The 21,924-nt window shown below is 42.5% G+C and overlaps 2 protein-coding genes and 1 long non-coding RNA gene across 4 annotated transcripts in view; 1 reads left to right on the top strand and 2 right to left on the bottom strand.

The window, feature by feature from the left end:
- LOC144306559 (uncharacterized) overlaps positions 1–11,929 on the bottom strand; it is a 29,536-nt gene extending 17,607 nt beyond the window's left edge. The window contains exon 1 of one of the 2 annotated variants that reach the window (XR_013373632.1): positions 10,534–11,929. This is a non-coding gene — a long non-coding RNA (uncharacterized LOC144306559). The remainder of the gene's footprint in view (positions 1–10,533) is intronic. The other variant, XR_013373633.1, reaches the window with a different exon arrangement.
- On the top strand, positions 10,997–21,891 carry LOC144306548 (zinc finger protein 165-like). Its single transcript, XM_077885981.1, is given in 6 exon segments — positions 10,997–11,866; positions 15,228–15,643; positions 15,646–15,703; positions 16,002–16,132; positions 17,553–17,713; positions 17,715–21,891. Coding segments are annotated over 5 exon segments (1,437 nt in total). The 5' UTR covers positions 10,997–11,866; positions 15,228–15,300; the 3' UTR covers positions 18,459–21,891.
- LOC144306454 (uncharacterized) overlaps positions 12,637–21,924 on the bottom strand; it is a 52,245-nt gene continuing 42,957 nt past the window's right edge. Inside the window, exons 3-4 of the mRNA XM_077885866.1 lie at positions 13,581–13,658; positions 12,637–13,490 (exon numbers count right to left, since the gene is read on the bottom strand). Of these exons, the coding sequence (XP_077741992.1) occupies positions 13,484–13,490; positions 13,581–13,658 (85 nt within the window). The 3' untranslated portion in view covers positions 12,637–13,483. The remainder of the gene's footprint in view (positions 13,491–13,580; positions 13,659–21,924) is intronic.

Here is a 21,924-nt window from a genome sequence, read left to right as displayed (position 1 = left end):
TGTTCGTTGATAAAGGGCACATGGAGGGAGGAACAGTCTGTGAGCAGGGAGAATATCAGTTTGCAAAGTATTAGACATAGGATGCCTGTGACTTCCAAGTAGAAACATCTAGAGAGCACTGGAAATATGAGTCTGAAGAGAGAGAATTGTACTAGAGAAATAATTTAGGAGAGACTGGCATATGAATAGAAGAGAATAAAAGCCATGGGAGTGAATAGCATCATACAAGAATATGTGTAGGATGAAAAGAAAAGCAAGCATAAGACACAAACAAAAACAAAACAGCAGGATGCCTGCATTTTACAGGCTGTCAAAAGAAGTGAATTTTGCTAAAGCAGCTGAAAAAGAATGGCCAGATAGATTTGACGAAATCTGAAAATAAATCCAAGGAAGGGTTTCTCAAGGAAAAAATTCTAGGAGGTCTAAAAACATAAGGACTAAGAAGTGAACATAGGGTTTTTCAAGACTTCAAAAAGCAATTCATTGGGGGCAGCAGGGGCAGCAGCAGATTGGCATGTGGGTGTGAGGAAATGAAGTCCGTGAGGGGTTGTGCAGTGGGGAGAGAATCAGGGGGATACCCAGAGGTAAACACAGATAGGGAAGGGGAGCCAAAGGTGAGAGAGACTTTAGCTGAAAGTCAGGGTCCTACACAACAGGAGAACATTTAGGTTACAGAAAGAAGAGTGGGGGTACCTGGCTGGCTCAGTCAGTAGAGTAGGTGACTCTTGATCTTAGAGTTGTGAGTTTGAGCCCCACATTGGGGGTAGAATTTACCTATTTGGGAAAAAAAAAAAAAAAGGAGTAGCTAAAGCTCTGGAGACCTGGAACAGGAGGAAAGGAAAGAAGGAAGGATGAGTGGAGGCGCAGGTAAGTTTCCCGCATTGGTGGCAGGAAGTTGAACACATCCATCTGACCATGGTTCTGTTTTCTCTGTGAACATAAGAGAAGTAATGTGAAGGCACATGCTTGAGGTTTGAGAAGGGAAGATTTAAAACAGCTGCTGTGGAGACTGCGAAAGAACCTTGACCTACCACCAGCAACTTGCATTTATTAAGTAATCATTATTTGCTGAGAGTTTTGCACATGTTGACTCGTTTCACTTTCACAACAACTTTTAAGGCAAATGCCATCATCCTACAAGGGAGAACTAAGATTCGGGTGATTAAGTGCCTTGGTCACCCAGCCCACAAGTGATAGAGTCTGGTTCCAACTGGGCCAACCAGAGCCCATATTCTCCAAGACCTTTTCTATCTCTCAGGGAGCCCTTCATTCATGAGCAACTATCTCTTCTGTGTATGTGAATTTTGTCCTCTTCATTGTTTTCCATGATAGTATTTTTCATACACATCCTAATCCAAGTTTCAGGAACTCTTCATTGCATTGCGTTTTCTACAACTCCAAGATATGCAGCACCCAAAGTAATCATGATACCTTATAAACATGAACCCCTTTTTTTGTAGTTATGGTTAAAATAATACAAAACCGTTAAAAGGGAATTTTGTAAATTTGCCCCTACTTTGACATAACTTTCTCTGAGTTCTTTTAGTTTTATCTACATGTATTATTATATAATTACACGTGTTATATAACTTTTTGACTTATTTGTAAGTATTTTCCTATGTGCCTCATAGTCTTCATGTAAACTATTTGGGGGATGCTTAACTTTTTACACTTGTCAGGTGTGTTACTGTATTTTTCTTTTGAATCATAAAAAGCTAAGATGGTTTATCTTCTTCTTATAAATCCAAAATGGCAAATGTCTGACCAGTTTCCAAGAAGGATGCTTCATAGGATATTAGATAAACATCTGGAATAATTTTCTCACTTAAATCTCAAGTGAGATTTGGGACACCTGGGTGACTCAGTCGGTTAAGTATCTGCCGTCAGGTCAGGTCATGGTCCTGGGATTGAGTCTGGAGTCAGGCTCCCTGCTCATCAGGAAGTCTGTTTCTCCCTTTCCCCCTGCCCCCTGCTCTTGCTGTCTCTCAAATAAATAAAATATTTTTAAAAAGTAAAAATAAATCTCATAGTTTGGCTTAGAGTCAGTTAGTATGTCAGACTCACAGATGTGTTCCAATGCACAGCTGGCAGCCAGGCAGCCACACAAAGTGCAGAATGTACAAGAGCCACTATTGATATCACTGATAGGAAGAGGGGAGAGGTTTGGAGGTCCCTTGAAAGTCCTGGTGAGGTGCTGTTCCAGTAAGGGAGGATAAATAAAAAGTCAGCTGATGAAACGGAAAGACATACCCACAGTCAGTGAAGCTTAGAAGAGAGTATCAGGAGGAGGTAGGATGGCCTAAAGGAAGGGCAGCCTGGGTGGCTCAGCGGGTTAGCACCACTCTTAGCCCAAGGCCTGATCCTGGAGACCCAGGACCGAGTCCCACATCAAGCCCCCTGCATGGAGCCTGCTTGTGTCTCTGCCTCTCTCTCTCTCTTTGTGTCTCTCATGAATAAATAAAGTCTTTAAGAAAAGAAAATATTTAGTAAATGGGACAAGATTAGGTGAATGGACAAAAAAATAAAAAGGAAAAATTTTTTTCTGTCAAAAATATTTCAACTCTTCGTTTTCATGCAGATATTTCCAAGCAATAGAAAAAGGAAATCAAATCAGTGTCTCTGACTTTCTTCTCTTGGGCTTCTCAAGCTGGCCAGAGTGACAGGCTCTCCTTTTCATACTTTTCCTGTGTCTCTACTTAACAGGGCTGTTTGGAAACTTGTTCATCTTGCTAGCTATCGTCTCAGACTGCCACCTCCACACACCCATGTATTTCTTTCTTGCCAATCTGTCTGTGGTAGACCTCTGCCTTCCTTCATCTACAGTCCCCAAGATGCTGCTGAACATCCAAGCACAGACTCAGACCATCTCCTATCCTGGCTGCCTGGGCAGATGTATTTCTGTATGATGTTTGCTAACATGGACAAATTCCTTCCCACAGTGATGGCATATGACTGTTATGTGGCCATCTGTCACCCTTTGTGTTACTCCACCATTATGACTCAGCACCTTTGTGCCTCTCTGGTGACTGTGCCTGGGTTCTTTGCCACTTTGTATCCCTTCTTACACACCCTTATGCTCACCTGTCTGCACTTCTGCTCTAACTCTCTCCTCCCCCTCTCCTGTTCTGACACCAGTCTCAATCAGTTCATCGTTCTGGCTGCAGTGGGATTGATCTTTGTGGTACCTTCAGGGTGTATCCTGACATCCTATAGCTTCATCATCTCCTCTGTGATGAAAATCCCTTCTGCCCAAGGAAAACTCAGGGCTTTCTCCACCTGTGGATCTCACCTTGCCTTGGTCATTCTTTTTCTACAGCGCAATCACAGGAGTCTATATGAGCCCCTCATCCAACCATTCATCTGAAAAAGACTCAGCCACATCACTGGTCTGTGGGACCCAGGAAATTTAACAAAATCCCCTACCCCTGGACAAGCAGAGCAGGACTGACTCTATTTTGGGCTGCACCCGCCTTGTGCTGACCGGCTTATTACTTAGGCCACTGCCCCGCCCTAATCAAAGACCAGGACACACCCTAATCGGAAATACGGCTCAGGGATACTGCCTCGCCCTAGTCAGAGACCAGGGCACACTGTAACCGGAAATCCGGCTCAGCGGACCAACATGACTGTGCATCTTTCTGTGTATCCCATTGGCCACTGGCCCCTATAAAGTTGCTAAGCTTCTTAGTCTCGGGGTCCAAGTCCCTGTTTCTGCTACGTCGGATATACTTGATCCCAGGCTCGAGCTTGTAATAAACCCTCGTGTGATTGCATCGGTGTCGGCTCCTTGGCGGTTTCTCGGATTCGCGATCTTGGGCACAACATGGTCTTCATGGTCATAGCCCCTGTGTTGAATCTCTTCATATACAGTCTAACGAACAGTGAGCTGACAGGGGCATTAAAGAAGGCTGTGTGCCAGACCAAAACTTTCTCCCAGTGATTTCTACTGACTGAAAGGAGTTCAACAGGAGGCAAATTCTTATTAGCTCATTTTCATTCTAGCCACAGTTACAAACAAAGATGTTACATAGATGTTACAAAATACCTAAATAAACTTGGTGATAAGCTAAATTTGCTACTTAATCACAGGCCTGAAAATCATAGTAAAAATACGAAATCAACATTTGAATGCATTGTTAAGAACTCCCAGGTGGCTGAGATCAACACAGAAACATACCATGGGGAGTACAGAATAGAGAACCCTTGCAGGCCTGTCCTCCTAGAGTAGACAGGAGTGACATAACCATGTTGTCATGCATGAAAAACAGTGAGAGAGGATATGAGAGACACAGAGAGGAAGGCAGAGACATAGGCAGAGGGAGAAGCAGGCTCCTTGAAGGACCCAGGACCCTGGGATCATGATCTAAGCCAAAGACAGATGCTCAACCACTGAGCCACCCAGGTGCCCTGCTCATTTTCTTATAGGTAGTAACTGACAGGCAGAAATAGAGATAAAAAGATTTTCTTTTTTAAACATCCTGCTATAAATATGTTTGTTTGTTTGTTTTGTTTATGATTACAAGTTACCCTTGTGTTTTTTTACTTTTTTCTTATGAGACAGATCAGAAAACTTTTCTGGGAGCTTCTAAGGACCAATGTAAGTAGCACGTGGTGGGATGGAGGAGCAATGGCAATAATGGAACAATGAAATCCCAATTAGTTATCTCTTTAAAGATCTTTGTATGCATCAGATATCTTAGTTGCAAAGAAAAAGAAATCAATGCTGCTTAATTATAAAAGAATTTAGTAAAAGTTGGATAGTTCATAAAATTGCTGGCAGCATTGGAGAACCAGCCTCCAAGGCTCCCATCCAGACCACAATCAAATCAACATGTGTAAAGATCCTATGAGTTGACCAACATCACTGTCATTAAACAGTCTGTGTTCAACTTGACTCACTGATGCTGCCTTCACAGACACTGGATGCCTAAGCTGGCCTGGTCCACAGCTACTGTTTGTGTATCACTATCCTGGATTCAAACTGCAGAGAAGCTGTATCCGACGGGTCAAACCTAGAGTTTGTTTAAAGACGGCTGAGAATGAGAATACCTCAGATTTCCCCTGTAGTGAATACTATGCTATGCCTCCCAGACTCCCTCTCTGGACTGACAGACTTATTCTCCCAGTTGCTGGGAGTGTGCTGGCTGGTAGCCCTCAGCCCCCTTCAGAAATCACCTTCAGCTGGAAAGAAGAGGTGGGTCTAGGGTAATGACCCCTCCCTAGGGGCCAGGTGCATCCAAAGACTGGTCGCCTGAGGGCATGTAAAAACCTTACCCTTCAAACCAATTCAGGGCAACCCTGAAGGGCCATTGTTGTACTTTAGGAGCAGCAGGGCTTTGGCCCTGAGCGCATCACAGCCCAACTTCTATTTAGTTCTGCTGCCTCACAGGTGTTATTATTCCCACACATGTGTTAATCCTAAAATCACTACATACAAATTTCCTGCATACTTTTCTTTACCTCAGAGTATGATTCTCTTGGAAGCCAACCAGACACCACTTATAATGAAATAGTTAAGACAACATTCTCTGAATACCTTTCAGTAAAACAAAAAATGAATGACACATTCAGAAACAGAAAAGTCCTCCACTTGAAATGTTTTCATTCTCTTACGTAACTTAATCACAGGCCTGAAAATCATAGTAAAAATATGAAATCAACATTTGAATGCATTAAGAACTCCCAGATGGCTCAGATCGCACAGAAACATACCATGGGGAGTACAGAATAGAGAACCCCCGCAGGCCTGTCCTCCTAGAGTTCACAGAGGAAATGTAAATATTTGAGAATATCTGGAATAATCAAAGATAGATAACCAAAGCACCATGTGTGAGCAAGCATGGGAACAGCAATGTGCGAGGAGAATTCTCAGTCATAAACATCTAAATGGAATGTAGAATAAAGCAAAAAATAATAAATGGAATGTAGAGAAATCTCATTAATTAAAGATCCACCTGAAAAATTAGAAAAGGATAGCAAAATAAAGTACTCCGACAGAAATTAATGAATCGGATAACAGGAAGGAAACTTTAAAAAATAAATCCAAAAGATGGATATTTTATTTAAGAGATGTGTCTTTTAAAAACAATTAGTAAGATTGAGAAACTGCCACCTAAACTAATTAATAGAGGAGAGCACAAAGATACAAAATAATGTTTTAACTACATAAGTTTTTTTAAAAACAAAAAATAACTTCTACATGGCAAATACATCAAAATGAACATCAAAAAATGCAAAATAGGGCAGCCCCAGTGGCTGCCTTCGGCCCGGGGTGTGATCCTGGAGACCCAGGATCGAGTCCCATGTTGGGCTCCCTGCATGGAGCCTGCTTCTCCCTCTGCCTCTCTCTCTCTCTCTCTCTGTGTCTGTCATGAATAAATAAATAAAATCTTTTTTAAAAAATGCAAAATATTTTCATCTCACATTAAAGACAAAAGCCTAAAAAATCTCTAGAAGTAGATAAAGAATAGAATAATAGCTAATAGAAAAATGGCAAAAATATTAGTGGGCAATTCAAAGAAAAAATGCAAATGACTCCTAAACACATGAATACTCAGCATCACTTATAAAAGTGAAAGTTCAAGTTGCAGTGGAATATCTGTAAGACTTTTTGAAATCATGAACTTGTGATATTCTCAGTGAGACACTGGTGAAGAGATGTATCATATATTATCATCATGGTGTAAATTGGTACAATTACTATTATTGGTAAATTGACAGATGATAGACGATATGCAAACTGTAAATATAACTGTATACATCCTTTGACTCAACAATTTCCCTTTGGAGAATTTACTCTTTAAATATAATTGAGCATGTATGTCATGTGATTTGAAGTAGGGGTCTGGGAGCAAATGGTCAAGAAAGAATTCTTGAGATGTTTTCAATGCAAAAAAAGGTGGGTTTTTAAAAGCACAGGGGCAGGACCCAAGGGCAGAAAGAGCTGCCCTGGGCCTGTGAGGAGTGATTGATTAACATCCTTTTAAATTGGGAGGGGCAGAGATAAAGGACGTTTCTAAAAGAATTTTCACATTGTTGAAGAAGACTTACAGGATCCTAGAGGCCTGACTATTGTCAAGCTAACATTACTTTTTCCTCTAGCAAAGCATTAACATCAAGACAGTTGGGAGTTCCTGGAGGATGTCATTCTCTACCGGTCTCAAGCATTCGTCAATGGGCTGCAAGTTGTAAGGAAATTTATCTACATTTCTCTGAGCCTTGGTTCTCCATCAGTATATAGTGCACTACCTTTTGGATAAAACAAAAATGTATATTTGCTTGGGTATGCATAAAATGACACTAGAAAGATATTCAACAAGCTAATAGGAATGGAGATCTATGACAAGTATTGGAAATTGAGAAAAGAGCAAGGGTAAAAGGAAAAATTTTACCATGTGCCTTCTCATGTTTAAGCCATATAAATATATTTACTTTTGCAAAGAAACCGTTTAATTTAAAAGAAAAGAATAACCAAAAAAGCAAGATACCTAGGAATAAATATAAAATATTTTCTGTAAGTTTTTATGGGTTTAATTATAAAACTTCATCAAAGATTATCAAATAAGATGTAAATAATTGAACATACCATATACATGGATAGAAAAAAATATCAAAAACACGTCCATTCTTCTAAAAATATCTATAATTTCATTGTAATTCCAGCCAAAAATCCAAATGCAGTTTTTCATTGAATTTGCCAAGTTAATTCTAAACTGTAATAGGAGAAGCAAAGGACAAAGAATTAAGGAAGAATTACAGTGATGGGGTGGGAGTGCTTTTTCTATGTGATATTAAGATATACGGTATTAACTCTGGGATAGGCAGAGAGACCATGGAACAATAGAGACCCAAAACATACCTACACATACATAAAAAGTTTCTATGACAAGGGTGACTTCCAGATCAGTAGGAAACTTAGGCTATTTGATAAGTATTACTGGGACAATCCACGTGTTAAATATATAAAATTGTATCTCGGGATAACTGGGTGGCTCAGCGGTTGAGCGCCTGCCTTCAGCTCAGGGTGTGATCCTGGGGTCTTGGGATGGAGTCCAACATCGGGCTCCCTGCATGGAGCCTGCTTCTCCCTCTGCCTGTGTCTCTGCCTCTCTTTCTCGCTCTCTCTCAATCTCTCTCTTAAAAAAAAAAAAAAAAAAAAATTGTATCTCTATCCAATCTGTCCAGATAGCTTCAGGAATGTGAAAATCAAAACTTTCAAGCTTTTTAGAGAAAAAAAACAAAAGGATATCTTTGTAAAAGCAACCCACACAAAGATTGATTAAACAATATCATTTCAGGGACGCCTGGGTGGCTCAGCAGTTTAGGGCCTGCCTTCATTCCAGGGTGTGATCCTGGAGTCCTGGGATCAAGTCCCACATCATCGGGCTCCCTGTGTGGAGCCGGCTTCTCCCTCTGCCTGTGCCTCTGCCTCTCTCTCTCTGTGTCCCTCATGAATAAATAAATAAAATCTTTTTTTTTTTTTTTTTTTAACTTTTATTTATTTAGGATAGGCACACAGTGAGAGAGAGAGAGGCAGAGACACAGGCAGAGGGAGAAGCAGGCTCCATGCACCGGGAGCCCGATGTGGGATTCGATCCCGGATATCCAGGACCGCGCCCTGGGCCAAAGGCAGGCGGCAAACCGCTGCGCCACCCAGGGATCCCTAAATAAATAAAATCTTTAAAAAATATATCATTTCATACATATTAGATGGTAAAAATTAATAACCAAAGAACCAAGTGTTGAGTAAGATATGGAATAATTGTAACTCTTACATGCTGCTAATGGGAATGTAAATTGATACAACGTTTGAAAACAATTTGGCAGTATTACTGACTTGAAGGTATTAACACTCTAAAACCCCAAAATTTAATTTCTAGGTATGTATTCTAGAGAAATTCTCATACATAAACAAAAGGGAAGATATACAAGAAGGTTCACAGCAGATTGTGTGGTCCAAAAATCAAAGACAATTTAACGTCCATTATCAGTAAAACAGACAAACTCATACTGTTGTAGAGTATTATTCCATATTTAGAAGATGTAAAGGTAATACTCTACAACAGTGAAAATGAATGGCAAATATTACAAGCATAATTTTGACCTAGGATTTTTTCCTTCTATGTATGTTTTCTTCTATGTATATTCTCTGTATTTCTCTTCTATGTATAGTCTCTTCTAAACATACACATGTTCTAGCAAAAAGAAAAAAGAGTATATATATTAAATGCACACCATCTGGAAAATGGTTGAACTGAGTAGCTACATTTTGATGCATTTCTATAACGAAATATTCTACTGTGTTTAAAATGAATGAACTACATATATATGGAAAAGTTTAAACATTTCAAAACTATAATGTGGAATGAAAAACCAAGGGTGAAAGTTGCAGTCCAATTTTCATTTTTATAGATTTAAAATCCACAGAACACAAGTACTTATGGCAAAATGTACACCCAAATTGGAATGCTAAATAATGAATATATGTTGGAATGGAGCTAAGGAGATGGAATGCAGAAATGCAGAGAAGGTCTCATGCACCTGCAATGTACACTTCTTTTAAAAAGTAAAATATAGGGGATCTCTGGGTGGCTCAGCGGTTTAGCACCTGCCTTCAGCCCAGAGTGTGATCCTGGAGTCCTGGGATCCGTCTGGCATCAGGCTCCCTGTATGGAGCCTGCTTCTCCCTCTGCCTGCATCTCTGCCTCTCTCTCTGTATCTCCCATGAATAAATAAATAAAATCTTTAAAAGTAAATTTAAAAAATAAAAATAAAGTATAGCGACGCCTGAGTGGCTCAGCTGTTGACCCACAGCTCAGGGCACGATCCTACAGTCCCGGGTAGTCCCACATCGGGCTCCCTGCATGCATGGAGCCTGCTTCTCCCTCTGCCTATGTCTCTGTCTCTCTCTTTCTGTATCTCTCATGAATAAATAGAATCTTAAAAAAAATAAAAATAAAATATGTATCTGAGGGGTGCCTGGGTAGCTCAGTCCGTTGAATACCTGACTCTTGATTTATGCTCAGGTCATGATCTCAGGGTCTTAAGACCCAGCTCTAGGCGGGGCTCCACGCAGTGGGGAGCCTGCTTCTCCCTCTCTCCCTCTGTCATCCTCCGCCAACTCGTGCTCCCTTGCAGACGTGCGCTCTCTCTCTAAAATAAATACATAAATCTTAAATAAAAAGATAAATATTGTTAAAATAAAATATATATCCGAAACAAATTGGGTATAGTGTCAAAAGTGGAAGAAGCTAGGTGTTGTGTGCATGAAGTTTACCGTTTTTTTTTTTTATCAATGTTTGAATCCATTCACAGCTTTTAGAAAAATGAAAAGAAAATGAGAAGTAGATATTATGCAAAAAAAAATACTTTGGGGTAGGTGTGGGTGGCTCAGTGGTCAGGATGTGATCCTGGGGTCCTGAGATCCCACAGGGAGTCTGCTTCTTTCTCCCTCTGCCTATCGTTCTGCCTTTCCCTGTGTGCCTCTCATGGATAAATAAAATCTTTTAAATCAATTAATTAAAAAATAAAGACCTTCAAACAAACTCAGCTGAATTTTGGTTAACACCGCAGGTGAGATGAGGCAGTGAGAGGAAAGAGCAGCAGTAAACCTCAGTTAGCTCCTAGTAGTTACACATCCGCCCGCCGACTCGGGAAAGTCCACGTTTCGGGCCGTTGTGAGGCGGGGTTACAACCAGCCACGTTTTGCACACCCTTTTGCACACCTTCATTCCCGGAAGCCGAGGAAGGATTCCCAGGTGAGGTCTGAGCGAGGTGCACGGGCTTCCGTTCCACCTCCCAGACTGATGTCCGGGAGAGGCCGCGTCGGCGCAGCAGAAGCCAGTTTCCCGCCACAAACGGGCGCAAGGACCCCGCCCCGGAAGCCCTAAGAACTTCGAGAGCCCGCGAGGCATCCTGGGAAACGGAGTCTGGGCGCGAGAAAGACGCCAAGACTTCTGGGAGTCACAGTCCTGAGCCAGGCCTCCTTCTGCGCAGGTTCAAAGTCCCCGAGCCGGCGCGGCGCGGTCCCCCCACCGGAAGTGTCCGATCGGAACCATCCCGTAGGAGAGGGGAGTCCGGGCTTGAGGATCCACGGGTCCGACCTTTTGTCCCCTCCGAGCATTGCAGTCCCTGCCACTTTATTTGGGGTCGCAGCCGCCCCGCAGCGAGGTCCTGTAGCCAGCACCGCGGAGGCATCCCGAGGAAAGGCGTGCGGAAGGCATTGCGCCCGCCTACTCCGAAACGCGCCTCGGTTTCCATGGTTACCCGCGCCGCGCGTTACGTCATGGCGGGGGGCGGGGCGCCGGGCTGGGGTCCCTGATGGCCTTGGAGCGCGGCGTTGGCCCCGTGGGGCTGCTTCCTCCCCTCCCGGAGGAGTTCCCGGGACCCCGTCCCACGCGCGCTGCTCGCGGGAGGGGTCCTCGCCCTTCCGTGGAAGACGCGGGGCGGCCCACGGCTGTCGGGCGTCCACGCGGGGGAGCCCGTGGTGCCCGCGGCCCGGTACCGCTGCCCCGTCCTCCTGGGGCCGAGACCTGGAAGGAACCGCCAGAACTAAAAACAGTTCGGGGACGAGGCGATGTGTCCGCAGACGTCATGCGTCAGGAGCTGTAGGAGCTCCGTGGGAAGGAGGGGAATTGAATTCTTAGTCCCATCCAGTACTCCACCCTGCGAGCGTCCTGTGTTCGTCATCCCTCTTCTCAGTTCTTCCCGCTTTGTCCCGTCCAGCTTCAGCCCTCTCCATCCCTGCAAGTATTTGCTCTTGCACGTCCACCTACGCTGTCTCCCTGCTCTGACCCGGTGAGGTACTGATGCCTCCACCGTCCAGCTGGTTTAGTCCTTCCGTTGTCAGCATTTCAGTGCGTGCCCAGTGAGTTATTTAATATGCCATATTAAGTTATTTAAGTGCTTTTAATCCACGTGGGTTCTATGGCCTTTTTCCCCCCAACTATTTCGCAAACTCAAGCACCATTTAATTCCTTACAGCTGTACATCAGAATAGGGATTTTCCAGGTATACCCAGACTGACCGAGACAGCATCCCAGGAATCTTAACAGTTTCTACATGATTAATTATCTAGTTAATCAGCTGCAAACTCAGACTTTCTTGGAAACCATTGCTGTACAACTTCTAGCCCAGAGCTTTACTGTGTTGATTCCTTTTTTTTTTTTTTTTTTTAAGATTTTATTTATTTCAGAGAGAAAGTGAGATGGAGCAGGAGCAGAGAGGGAGGGGCAGAGGGACAAGCAGGCCCCCCCACCCCCCACCCCGCTGAGCCGGGAGCTGATGTGGCACTGAATCCCAGACTCTGAGATCATGACCCCAACCAAAGACAGATGCTTAACCAACTAAGCCACCCAGGCGCTCCTTGTGTTCAGATTCTTTTTTTTTTTTGTGTGTGTGTGTGTGTGTGTGTGTGTTCAGATTCTTAATAAAGTACATGTCAGTGCAACAATCAACAGTTAACTGGTGAAATGTTTAGTAGAAGGCCCTGAAAGATCTTTGCATTCTGCTCTTGTACTCTAGGGCTTCATATCTACATTCCTGTTACTCAGTTTTTCAGTGCAGAAACCAGACATTCCTGTGTGATAAAACTCTAGGAACTGGTATTTAATAACAAGATTCATAGTAGACAGATAAGCAAGTCATGGTGCCAGTTTATTATATTTAACTTAATGTCCAATGACATGCGAAAGACATTAGGATTTGAAGCCAACGGCCAAGAAAAAAGTCTTGAGATGTCTTAAGTGCAAAAAGGTGGTTTTATTAAAGCAGAGAACAGGACCCATGGGCAGAAAGAGCTGCACTGGGGTCCTGAGGAATGGCCCATTATATAGTTTGAAGTTGGGAGGGCATTAGGGATAGTGTAAGCAAGTCTCCAAGGTATTTTGGAAACAAGGTTTCCAGGATCCTGCAGAGGCTAGTTATTGTTAGGGTCATTTGTTACTGTTTAGTAAAAACTCAGTCATGAAACCCTTCAGATGTGTATCAGGGACCTTTATATGCTTGGGGGATGATTGCCAACATGTATCTCTGGGGAGTTTAGAGATAAAGGAAGTTTCCAAAAGAATTTCTATATGTTCAAGTATACTTACAGGGTCCTGGGGGTCGATTACCTTTTGCCCTTAGCAAAGTATCAACATTGAGGCAGCTGAGTCCCTAGACGAATGTCACTAAGGCTGTTTTAGGACTTTTCATTGGGCTGTGGATAGTAAGGAAATTTCATAATTTTTCTTCTGCCTTCGTTTCCCACATCATCCAAGATATGAACTGAGCCACAAAACTAGGAAAGTAGAGAAGGAACTGTTGGGATAAAAGGAAACCTATTTGAAATCTTTCAGGAAAGAATGAGTTAACACTGGTGGAAACTGTTAGCCCTGGCTCTCAAGAAAAGTTGCCTTGGGGACCCAGCTGGCTCAGTTGGTGGAACAGGTGACTCTTGATCTCGAGTTGTGAGTTCCATCCCTACGTTTGGTGTAGAGATTACTCAAAACCTAAAGGAAAAAGAAAAGTTACCCTTGTTACTTAAGAGATTTATAAATAATCCTAGTTCCAGATTTTGAATTAATAATTATCATTCCAACCTTATTATTTTCTTCACACTTGTATTGAGTACAAACGTGACGTTTCTCGGCGTTTCTCTTTTTATATTGTAGTCCATCCTAGAAATGAACAACATATTAACTCCACAAACAGTATTGTCAGGTCATCTGCTCAGAAGCTTTCCTTGGCTTCCCAGTACCTAAAGGATAAACTCTGAATTCAGGATCTTGGCATTCGAGGCTTTCTATCGTAGCACTTTGCCTCTGTGATTTCCTTATACAAACTTACCAAACTTTTTGCTTTCCCACTTTTGTGATCCTACCATTAACCAGTTGTTCAGGGTGTTTCCTTGTTTGTAATTTCCTATTTTTCTCTCTTCCACATCCTATCAAGTCCTTTCCATTCTTCAGAAGTTAATCCGTTAATTAAGTTTTCCCTGCCCATTGCAACGTGCTAGGCTCCTTTGTATCTCCAACTTTATGAAGCACTTTGTCATTTTTCTATGCTGATCCTTATTGTCTTTATGACTTACATATAATTTAATTGCATGTAGCATGTTTAACATGAAGCATTGCCTTAAATTTATAAATCTTACATTCTTTTCTTTTTTTAAAGATTTTATTTATTTACTCATTAGAGACAGAGAGAGAGAGAGAGGCAGAGACACAGGCAGAGTGAGAAACAGGCTCCATGCAGGGAGCCTGATGTGGGACTTCATCCCAGGACTCCAGGATCACGCCCTGGGCCAAAGTCAAGCACTAAACCACTGAACCACCCAGGTGTCCCTAAATCTTATATTCTATTTTCAAAATACTTCCATTTTGAAGTATTTTGTTTTTAGGGATGCCTGGGTGGCTCAGTTGGTTGAGTCCATCTCCTGATTTCTGCTCAGGTCAATCTCAGGGTCGTGGAATTTAGCCCAGACTTGGGCTCCAAGATGGGCTAGGAGTGTGCTGGAGATTCTCTTCCTCTCCCTTTGTCCCTCTATCTCTCTTTCTAAAATAAATCTTTTTTAAAAAGGTATTTTGGGGCAGCCCAGGTGGCTCAACAGTTTAGCACCACTTTCAGCCCAGGGCGTGATCCTGAAGACCCAGGATCGAGTCCCGCATCCAGCTCCCTGCATGGAGCCTGCTTCTCCCTCTGCCTGTGTCTCTGCCTCTCTCTTTCTCTCTCTCTCTCTTTCTCTGTGTCTCTTATGAATGAATAAAAAAATACTTTAAGAAAAGGTATTTTGTTTTTAGTTTTTTAAGATTTTATTTATCCATTTGAGAGAGAGTGAGTGAGAATGAGAAAGAGAGCAGGAGCAGGGGTAGGGGCAGAGGGAAAGGGAAAAGCAGGCTGTCTACTGAGCAGGGAACCTGCCTCAGGGCCAGATCACAGGACTCTGAGAGATGATGACCTGAGCCTAAGTCAGATGCTTAACCGACTGAGCCACCGGGAGTCCCAAGTTATTTTGTTTTATTTATTTATTTATTTATTTATTTATTTATTTATTTATTGTATTTTGTTTTAAATTTAAATTTTAAACTGCTTTAAGGTAGAAATTTTGTAACACTTATATCCCACAAAATAAGTATTTCAGTGCTTTTACGTATAATAAATGCCCACTACACTTCTGTCTAATGGAAAATTACTATTGTATGATCTTTCTTCTTCGTAGACAGTAATAGTTATTTCTCATCCCTTAGAAGAGCTCTTGAAACTAAATAAGACCCTTCACAAAGCAGAAAGGGGTTTCCTGGTAATACATTTCATCACAAAATGACAACAGCTACAGTTCAGAACCTTCAGGAGAATGAAGAACTTGTGATAGTGAAGATAAAAGAGGAAGATTTTGTCTGGAGGCAGGACACTTGCCTCCAGAGAAGCAATCCCCTCAGGCAAGAGCTGTGCCGACAGCTTTTCAGGCAGTTCTGCTACCAGGATTCCCCTGGACCCTGAGAGGCACTGAGCCCGCTCCAGGAGCTCTGCCATCAGTGGCTACAGCCCGAAACCTACAGCAAGGAGCAGATCCTGGAGCTGCTGGTGCTGGGGCAGTTCCTGACCATCCTGCCTGAGGAGCTCCAGGCCTGGGTACAGGAACATGACCCAGAGAGTGGAGAGGAGTGGTTACCATACTGGAAGATTTGGAGAGAGGTGCCAATGAAGCGGTAGTCCGGATACACAATGGGATGGGAGATCTAAGACCTCCACATGGATGGAGTCTCACAGTAGGAAGAAAAGGCCTGAGATTGAACACCTGGTGAGACCTGCAGGGGCTGTTAGTTCAGTGTGCCTTTATGTCTCCTATCCATTGCATTTGATGCTATGCCACATTTTACAGTTGAATCAGACTTAATCCATCCTTCTGCAGTTTTGTATTCCTACAGGAGGTTCTCTTTACTTTTGGAAGATGTTCAAATCCCCAAACAAGGATTCTCTCACAAGCCAAAATGTACTCTATTTTTTTTTCCTCGGGTTCCAGTCCATGCACATGGACAAGAGATATTCAGGAGAAAGGTGGTACCTTCTGGACCAGTACTTAGTGTCCACTTGCAGCCAGTGGACCCCAATGCCCTTCATGGTTCTTCAGCACCCCTTCTTCTGGACCGTGGTAAGGGGCAGTATTGCGTGCAATTCATGTCACTGAAAGAGTGGGACTGTGAATCTTCTTTCTCAGAGTAGCCTCAGTCACTATAGGTGGTCCTTTATCACCCCATGAGAAGTAGAGAACTTTTTCCCTATGTGTCATTGGTCAATTAAAATAAAAACAGAGAAAACCTGATTCCTTATACAGAATATTTATGTTTTCCTATTTGTTCTTCATCCAGACTATTTCCAAAACACAGTATATTTTTGTGAGTAAATTAAAGAAAAATGAATGCATAAGAAAATGTCAGGGAAAAAGTAAAGAAACAAAAGAAAAAGAGGAAGAAACATATCAAGAGAAACAAAATGTGTTAGTAGAGAAGCAGATACACAATGATATACTCAGAAGTGGAATGTAATTCACGGATTTATAGAACAAGATATGCGTTGTTGTCTTTTTTTTTATTGTACTTTCAGTCTTCCAAAACTTTCATGTTTTTGTAGGAAGTTTTGGGGTTTTTTTTTGTTTTTGTTTTTATAGGAAGTTGGATGTACTTCTGGTGACTACCCCCATGGAAATACTTATTGCTGTTCTAAAACGCCTCTATTTAAAAAGTCCATGGACTCAATATCACTTTAGGTGTAAATGATCTCAAAATTAAACTCAAGAATAAATTACAGTCAGTTCTTATAAAAATACCCAAATTCTGCTTTCCAGTTTTTTTTTTGGAGACATTTCTATCCACCCCATCCAAAATCATACATTTCCCCCACCCTAAGACCAGCACTGCCTAACCACCCTTCCTGCTCTACCATATTCTAGACAAAGGAAATCCTACAACAAACAGGGGATGCCGGATTGCAGCACAATACAGAGTTGTAGTCATAGAATAAATTTGTGAGCCAGAAGGCGGGAATTGTGAAGACTAGATCATAAATGGACTCTGGAAACCAGGCAGAGGAGTTAGGTGTGTTGTGGAAGAAAAGAGAGGGAAGGTTTCTGAGTAGGATATAGGTGACAGAATATTAACAACAGTTAGTCTCGTGAGGGTATTCAGAATGCCTAAGAAGAACAGCTCAGAGTCAGAACAGTGGGAGGCTGTGACAGTCTCCTAGATAGGAAGAGTGATAAGAATGGGTGGTAGTAGCAGAAATGTAAAAAGGGGATGCATTCAGGGGACATTTAGCTGAAAGTGGTTACAGAACTTGATCAGTCACGGATGATGAAGAAATGGGTGGTTGGATAGATGGGCATTCTACTTGCTTTTACCAACTTTTCTCTTTTGTGTCCTTGTCCATCACACCTATCACCTGAAAGGCCACATTTTTAGAATGGCCAATTCAAGTACCAATATGTAACTAACTGTCTTGGGTATATCTCAAAATTTTCTTTTCTTCCAATGCAGCAAACAGGTATTTACCACTTTGTCTTTTCATTTTTTTAGATAAGGAAAGTGAAAACAATGGATCTGTGCCAAAGTTGGACATTTGTGAAAAAATTGAACCACAAAGAATTCTATCAGGAAGAATTTCAGGATTCATGTCGGAAGGATCTGCTGAGCCTCAAGACATCTGTAAGTCTGCAGACAGGTTAAAGAGGCAGTGGGGAAAAAGAATCAGGAGGGTCTCAGAGACCATCATCTTCTCAGGATGGAGGTTATAATAAAATCCTTACCCACAAAAATATACTTACAGGTGAAATTGGCCATGATAGATGTGAGAGAAGCTTAAACCTAAATTCAAGTGAATTGATAAACCAGAAAACTTGTAAACACAGTACCTATGACCAAAATTTCAAATGGAATCCAGATTTTATTAAGCATCAAAGAATTTATGCTGGAGAAAGAATTCACCAATATGGAAAATCTCTCAAGAGCCCAAACCTTATTAAACATGCAGCAATTTTTAATGGGGAGAAAACCCAGCAGTGTAATGAGTGTGGGAAAGCTTTCAGACATAGCTCAAAGCTTATCAGGCATCAGAGAATCCACACTGGAGAAAGGCCCTATGAATGTAGTGAGTGTAGGAAAGGCTTTGGGGGGAGCTCAGATCTTATTAGACACCAGAGAATTCACACTGGGGAAAGACCCTTTGAATGCAAAGAATGTGGGAGAGCATTCAGTCTGAACTCACATCTTATCCTGCATCAGAGAATTCACACCAGAGAGAAACCCTATGAACGTAGTAAATGTGGGAAAACCTTCAGAGTGGGCTCACACCTCATTCGACATCTGAGAATCCACACTGGAGACAAACCCTATGAATGCAGTGAGTGTGGAAGAGCCTTCAGTCAGAGTTCCCACCTTCGTCAACACCAAAGAATTCACAAGAGGGAAAACCTGTTAATATAAAGAACTTAAGTTTTTATGGAAAGGAGAAAGAAATAGCAACATGAAAAATATTGAATAAAAAATATGGAGTGAGATGAATGACTGAAAAACTATGATCTCTTTTCTCATTCTCTGGCTTGTGTTCTGTGAATGGTCTTCACCTGTGGGGAGCAGGGGGCTTTCTGTGAGACAGGATTTGCCTCTCTTCCATTGACTGCTGAAGTCAAGAGCAGAACTTAGAGGGGAGCTAATAAATAGGCTACTCTGTGGCAATGGAGATACAGAAAAAAAAGGACTGTCTTGGAAGTAACCATGATTACTATGTGGAGAGGAGAGGATTCGGTAAAGCTGATCATCAACACTAGTAAATGATGCTCCACAAGAAGAGGTAGTCTAAGCTCTCTAAGCGGAATAACTTGGGAAATACACAACAGAGCTTTCAAAACATTCCTTTAAATGAAGGACAACCAAACTACATTAGAAAGTCATGTCAAAGAAGAGGACTTGAGCAATGGTGGCATTTTAATACGCAGACCAAAATCTAGATCCAGAGGTCATACCAGGAGGTAAGCCAGGAAAGCATCCAAGGCAAGAGGCCAGAATCCAGAGAAATTCAAATAAGAGAGGAGAGAAATAAATTAGGGAGGACTTGCGGTTAGTGGTGAGGAAAGGTGGTCACATTGAACTTAAAGTTGACTTTAGGGGAGACAGTAACATAACTAGGATCTTACTGCCATATATACGTGGGTTTTGGCACCTCTCTGGGGTAAGTGGACAGACTTCAGTTCTGAGGAGCCCTCTTAACAGAAGCAGGGTTCCCTAGCTACTGGCAATCCTGGAAGAGGGCTGAGAGAATTAGCATTAAAAGTAAAGGTACTGGGGAGCCTGGGTGGCTCACTGGTTTGGCGCCTGCCTTTGGCCCAGGGCATGATCCTGGAGACCCGGGATGGAGTCCCAAATTGGACTCCCTGCATGGAGCCTGCTTCTCCCTCTGCCTGTGTCTCTGCCTCCCTCTCTCTCTCTCTCTCTCTCTCATGAATAAATAAAATCTTAAAAAAAAAAAAAAAAAAAAGTAAAGGTCCTGAAACTATTTCATTATGCTGGATGCTCTTCTCTCCAGAAAAGACAATGTAGAGAAGGTCTTTATCTGAGAAGAGTGGAAAGAGGAATCCACTCCACCAGTGATTTCAAGATATATGGCAAATCCTGCTGTACTGTTTTCCTGTTTGATGAGGCACATTTTCCCTAATGTGAGAATCAAAACAACTATGTAAGGTTTAATATCCCACTGCAGGGCAGTCCCGGTGGCACAGCGGTTTGGCGCGCCTGCGGCCTGGGGTGTGATCCTGGGGACCCTGGATCTAGTTCCATGTCGGGCTCCCTGTGTGGAGTCTGCTTCTCCTCTTTGCCTCTCTCTTTGTGTGTGTCTCTATGAATAAATACGTAAAATCTTTAAAAATAATAATAATAATACCCCACTGCATATGTCTTTATCTGAAAACTAGCAAACCTCCTGTGTAGATTTACAATAATCTAATGTACAAAATCATCTAATAGGCTTTATAAAAAATGTTTTACATTTCTCAATTACCTCGAACTAGAAAAGCCCTGATAGGATCTAAGTGAACCATTATGTGTGTGTCTGTGTGTGTGTAATATTGAACGCATAGTTTCTCTTCTCATAAGTACTGTGCTAATTGCTCACGTGTGAATTTGTTTTTGCTGGAAAACACCGGCATGTTCGGTGGGATATTTTCGTTTCGTGCCATTTGTAGTTAAAGCTTCACGTTCTTTCCGTGTTATCAGTTGTATTGACTGACCTGGTTTGTGCATTTCGTCACAAACGACAAGGTTCACCGGGATTCTCATTTTCCTTTGGAATTAATCTTTCAGTGCTTCATTCGGTGATTTCAAGACGACCAGTCAGCGTAAGCCTCAGTAAAAGTTGTCGGCAGCCTTTTGGATATCTGTAAGTTAATGATTTGTTTTGCTTTCCGAGGAGCCAAAAACATTCACTTCACCCCCAAGCCAGTCTCCTTGAAGCAGAGACTGCCATAGACACGGCCTGTGAAGTTTACTCAGAGTCCATGACTGGCGCAGCCTAGGCTATTAAATCTCCAACGGGGAGCACTGCACTGGGAGCCAAGAACGTGGGCCGTGCGGGAGAACTCAGACAACCAGGAGGCAGCTGCTGGTCCTAACTTAAGGCAGCTCTGTTACCAGGAGACACCTGGACCCTGGGAGGCTCTGTACCAACTCTAGGAACGTTGCTGTCAGTAGCGGATGCCGCATGAGGAGCTGCAGGTGTAAATGTTAGAGGATCAACCAAAAAACAGGAGGCAGCCACCTTGAGGGGGGCTCGGAGAGAGCGCATGATGACACAGGGCAGCAAGTGGTGATTAAATGAGCGAACATGCAGTAAGGGAGAGAAGCATCTGTACAACCGTGGTTGCAAAGCTTCAGTCCACTCAGCCAGGCTAGGTGTATTAGTGTCCGCCTTCCTCATTTTCTCATCCTTTTGATTTGTTTCTTACTTCTTCTTGAAGATGGAACAGACTATATGTCAATTTTTTTCTATTCGTTGACCTAAGAATTGTCCCCTAAGGTGTCCTTCTAAGATACTAACTCTGGTTCACTCTTTGAGCTTTTCACAAACTCAATCATATCTTAAGTGTTTTCAGGTTGTAGCCAGGACATGTGGAATGGGAGTACATTCAGAATTTCCTCACAAAGCAGCATAGAAGCCACTAATTATTCCAGTCCATGAAATATCCAGAATTCCAGGCCATTCATGAGCAGGGTGAGCATCAAGAATCCATCTTGAGGGATCCCTGGGTGGCGCAGCGGTTTGGCGCCTGCCTTTGGCCCAGGGCGCGATCCTGGAGACCCGGGATCGAATCCCACGTCGGGCTCCCGGTGCATGGAGCCTGCCTCTCCCTCTGCCTATGTCTCTGCCTCTCTCTCTCTCTCTCTCTATCATAAATAAATAAAAATTTAAATAAAATAAAAGATTTAAAAAAGAATCCATCTTGAGAGAGAATGGTTGAAAGTTCTGGTAGGTATCCAGGCAGAAAAGCATTAGGAACCCGTGAGTCATAGAAACACTGTGCTGAATCAGACTGAATGTCCTCTCAAGTACCATAGTCCCACTTAATTAGCACTAACAAAGGACATGGTACAGAATAACATAATGCTGTCTTCCCTGTTATCAGCCTCAGGAAAAAGTTGTCTATGTGCATTCCTAATAACTTCATTTAAAAACCTTTTCTGGGGATTCCTGGGTGGCTCAGTGGTTTAGCGCCTGCCTTTGGCCCTGCTCGTGATCCTGGAGTCCAGGGATTGAGTCCTGCATCCGGCTCCCTGCATGGAGCCTGTTTCTCCCTCTGCCTGTGCCCCTGCCTCTCTCTCTCTCTCTGTGTCTCTCATGAATAAATAAGATTTTTTTTTTAAATGACCTTTTCTGAATTTCCTGTATCATTTAAAGCCC

The sequence above is a fragment of the Canis aureus genome, chromosome 37 (assembly GCF_053574225.1).
Source record: "Canis aureus isolate CA01 chromosome 37, VMU_Caureus_v.1.0, whole genome shotgun sequence".
In the NCBI taxonomy this organism is placed as follows: Eukaryota; Metazoa; Chordata; class Mammalia; order Carnivora; family Canidae; genus Canis; species Canis aureus.
Note: the sequence above shows the minus strand (reverse complement) of the source record. Positions and strands in the feature narration are given on the sequence as shown.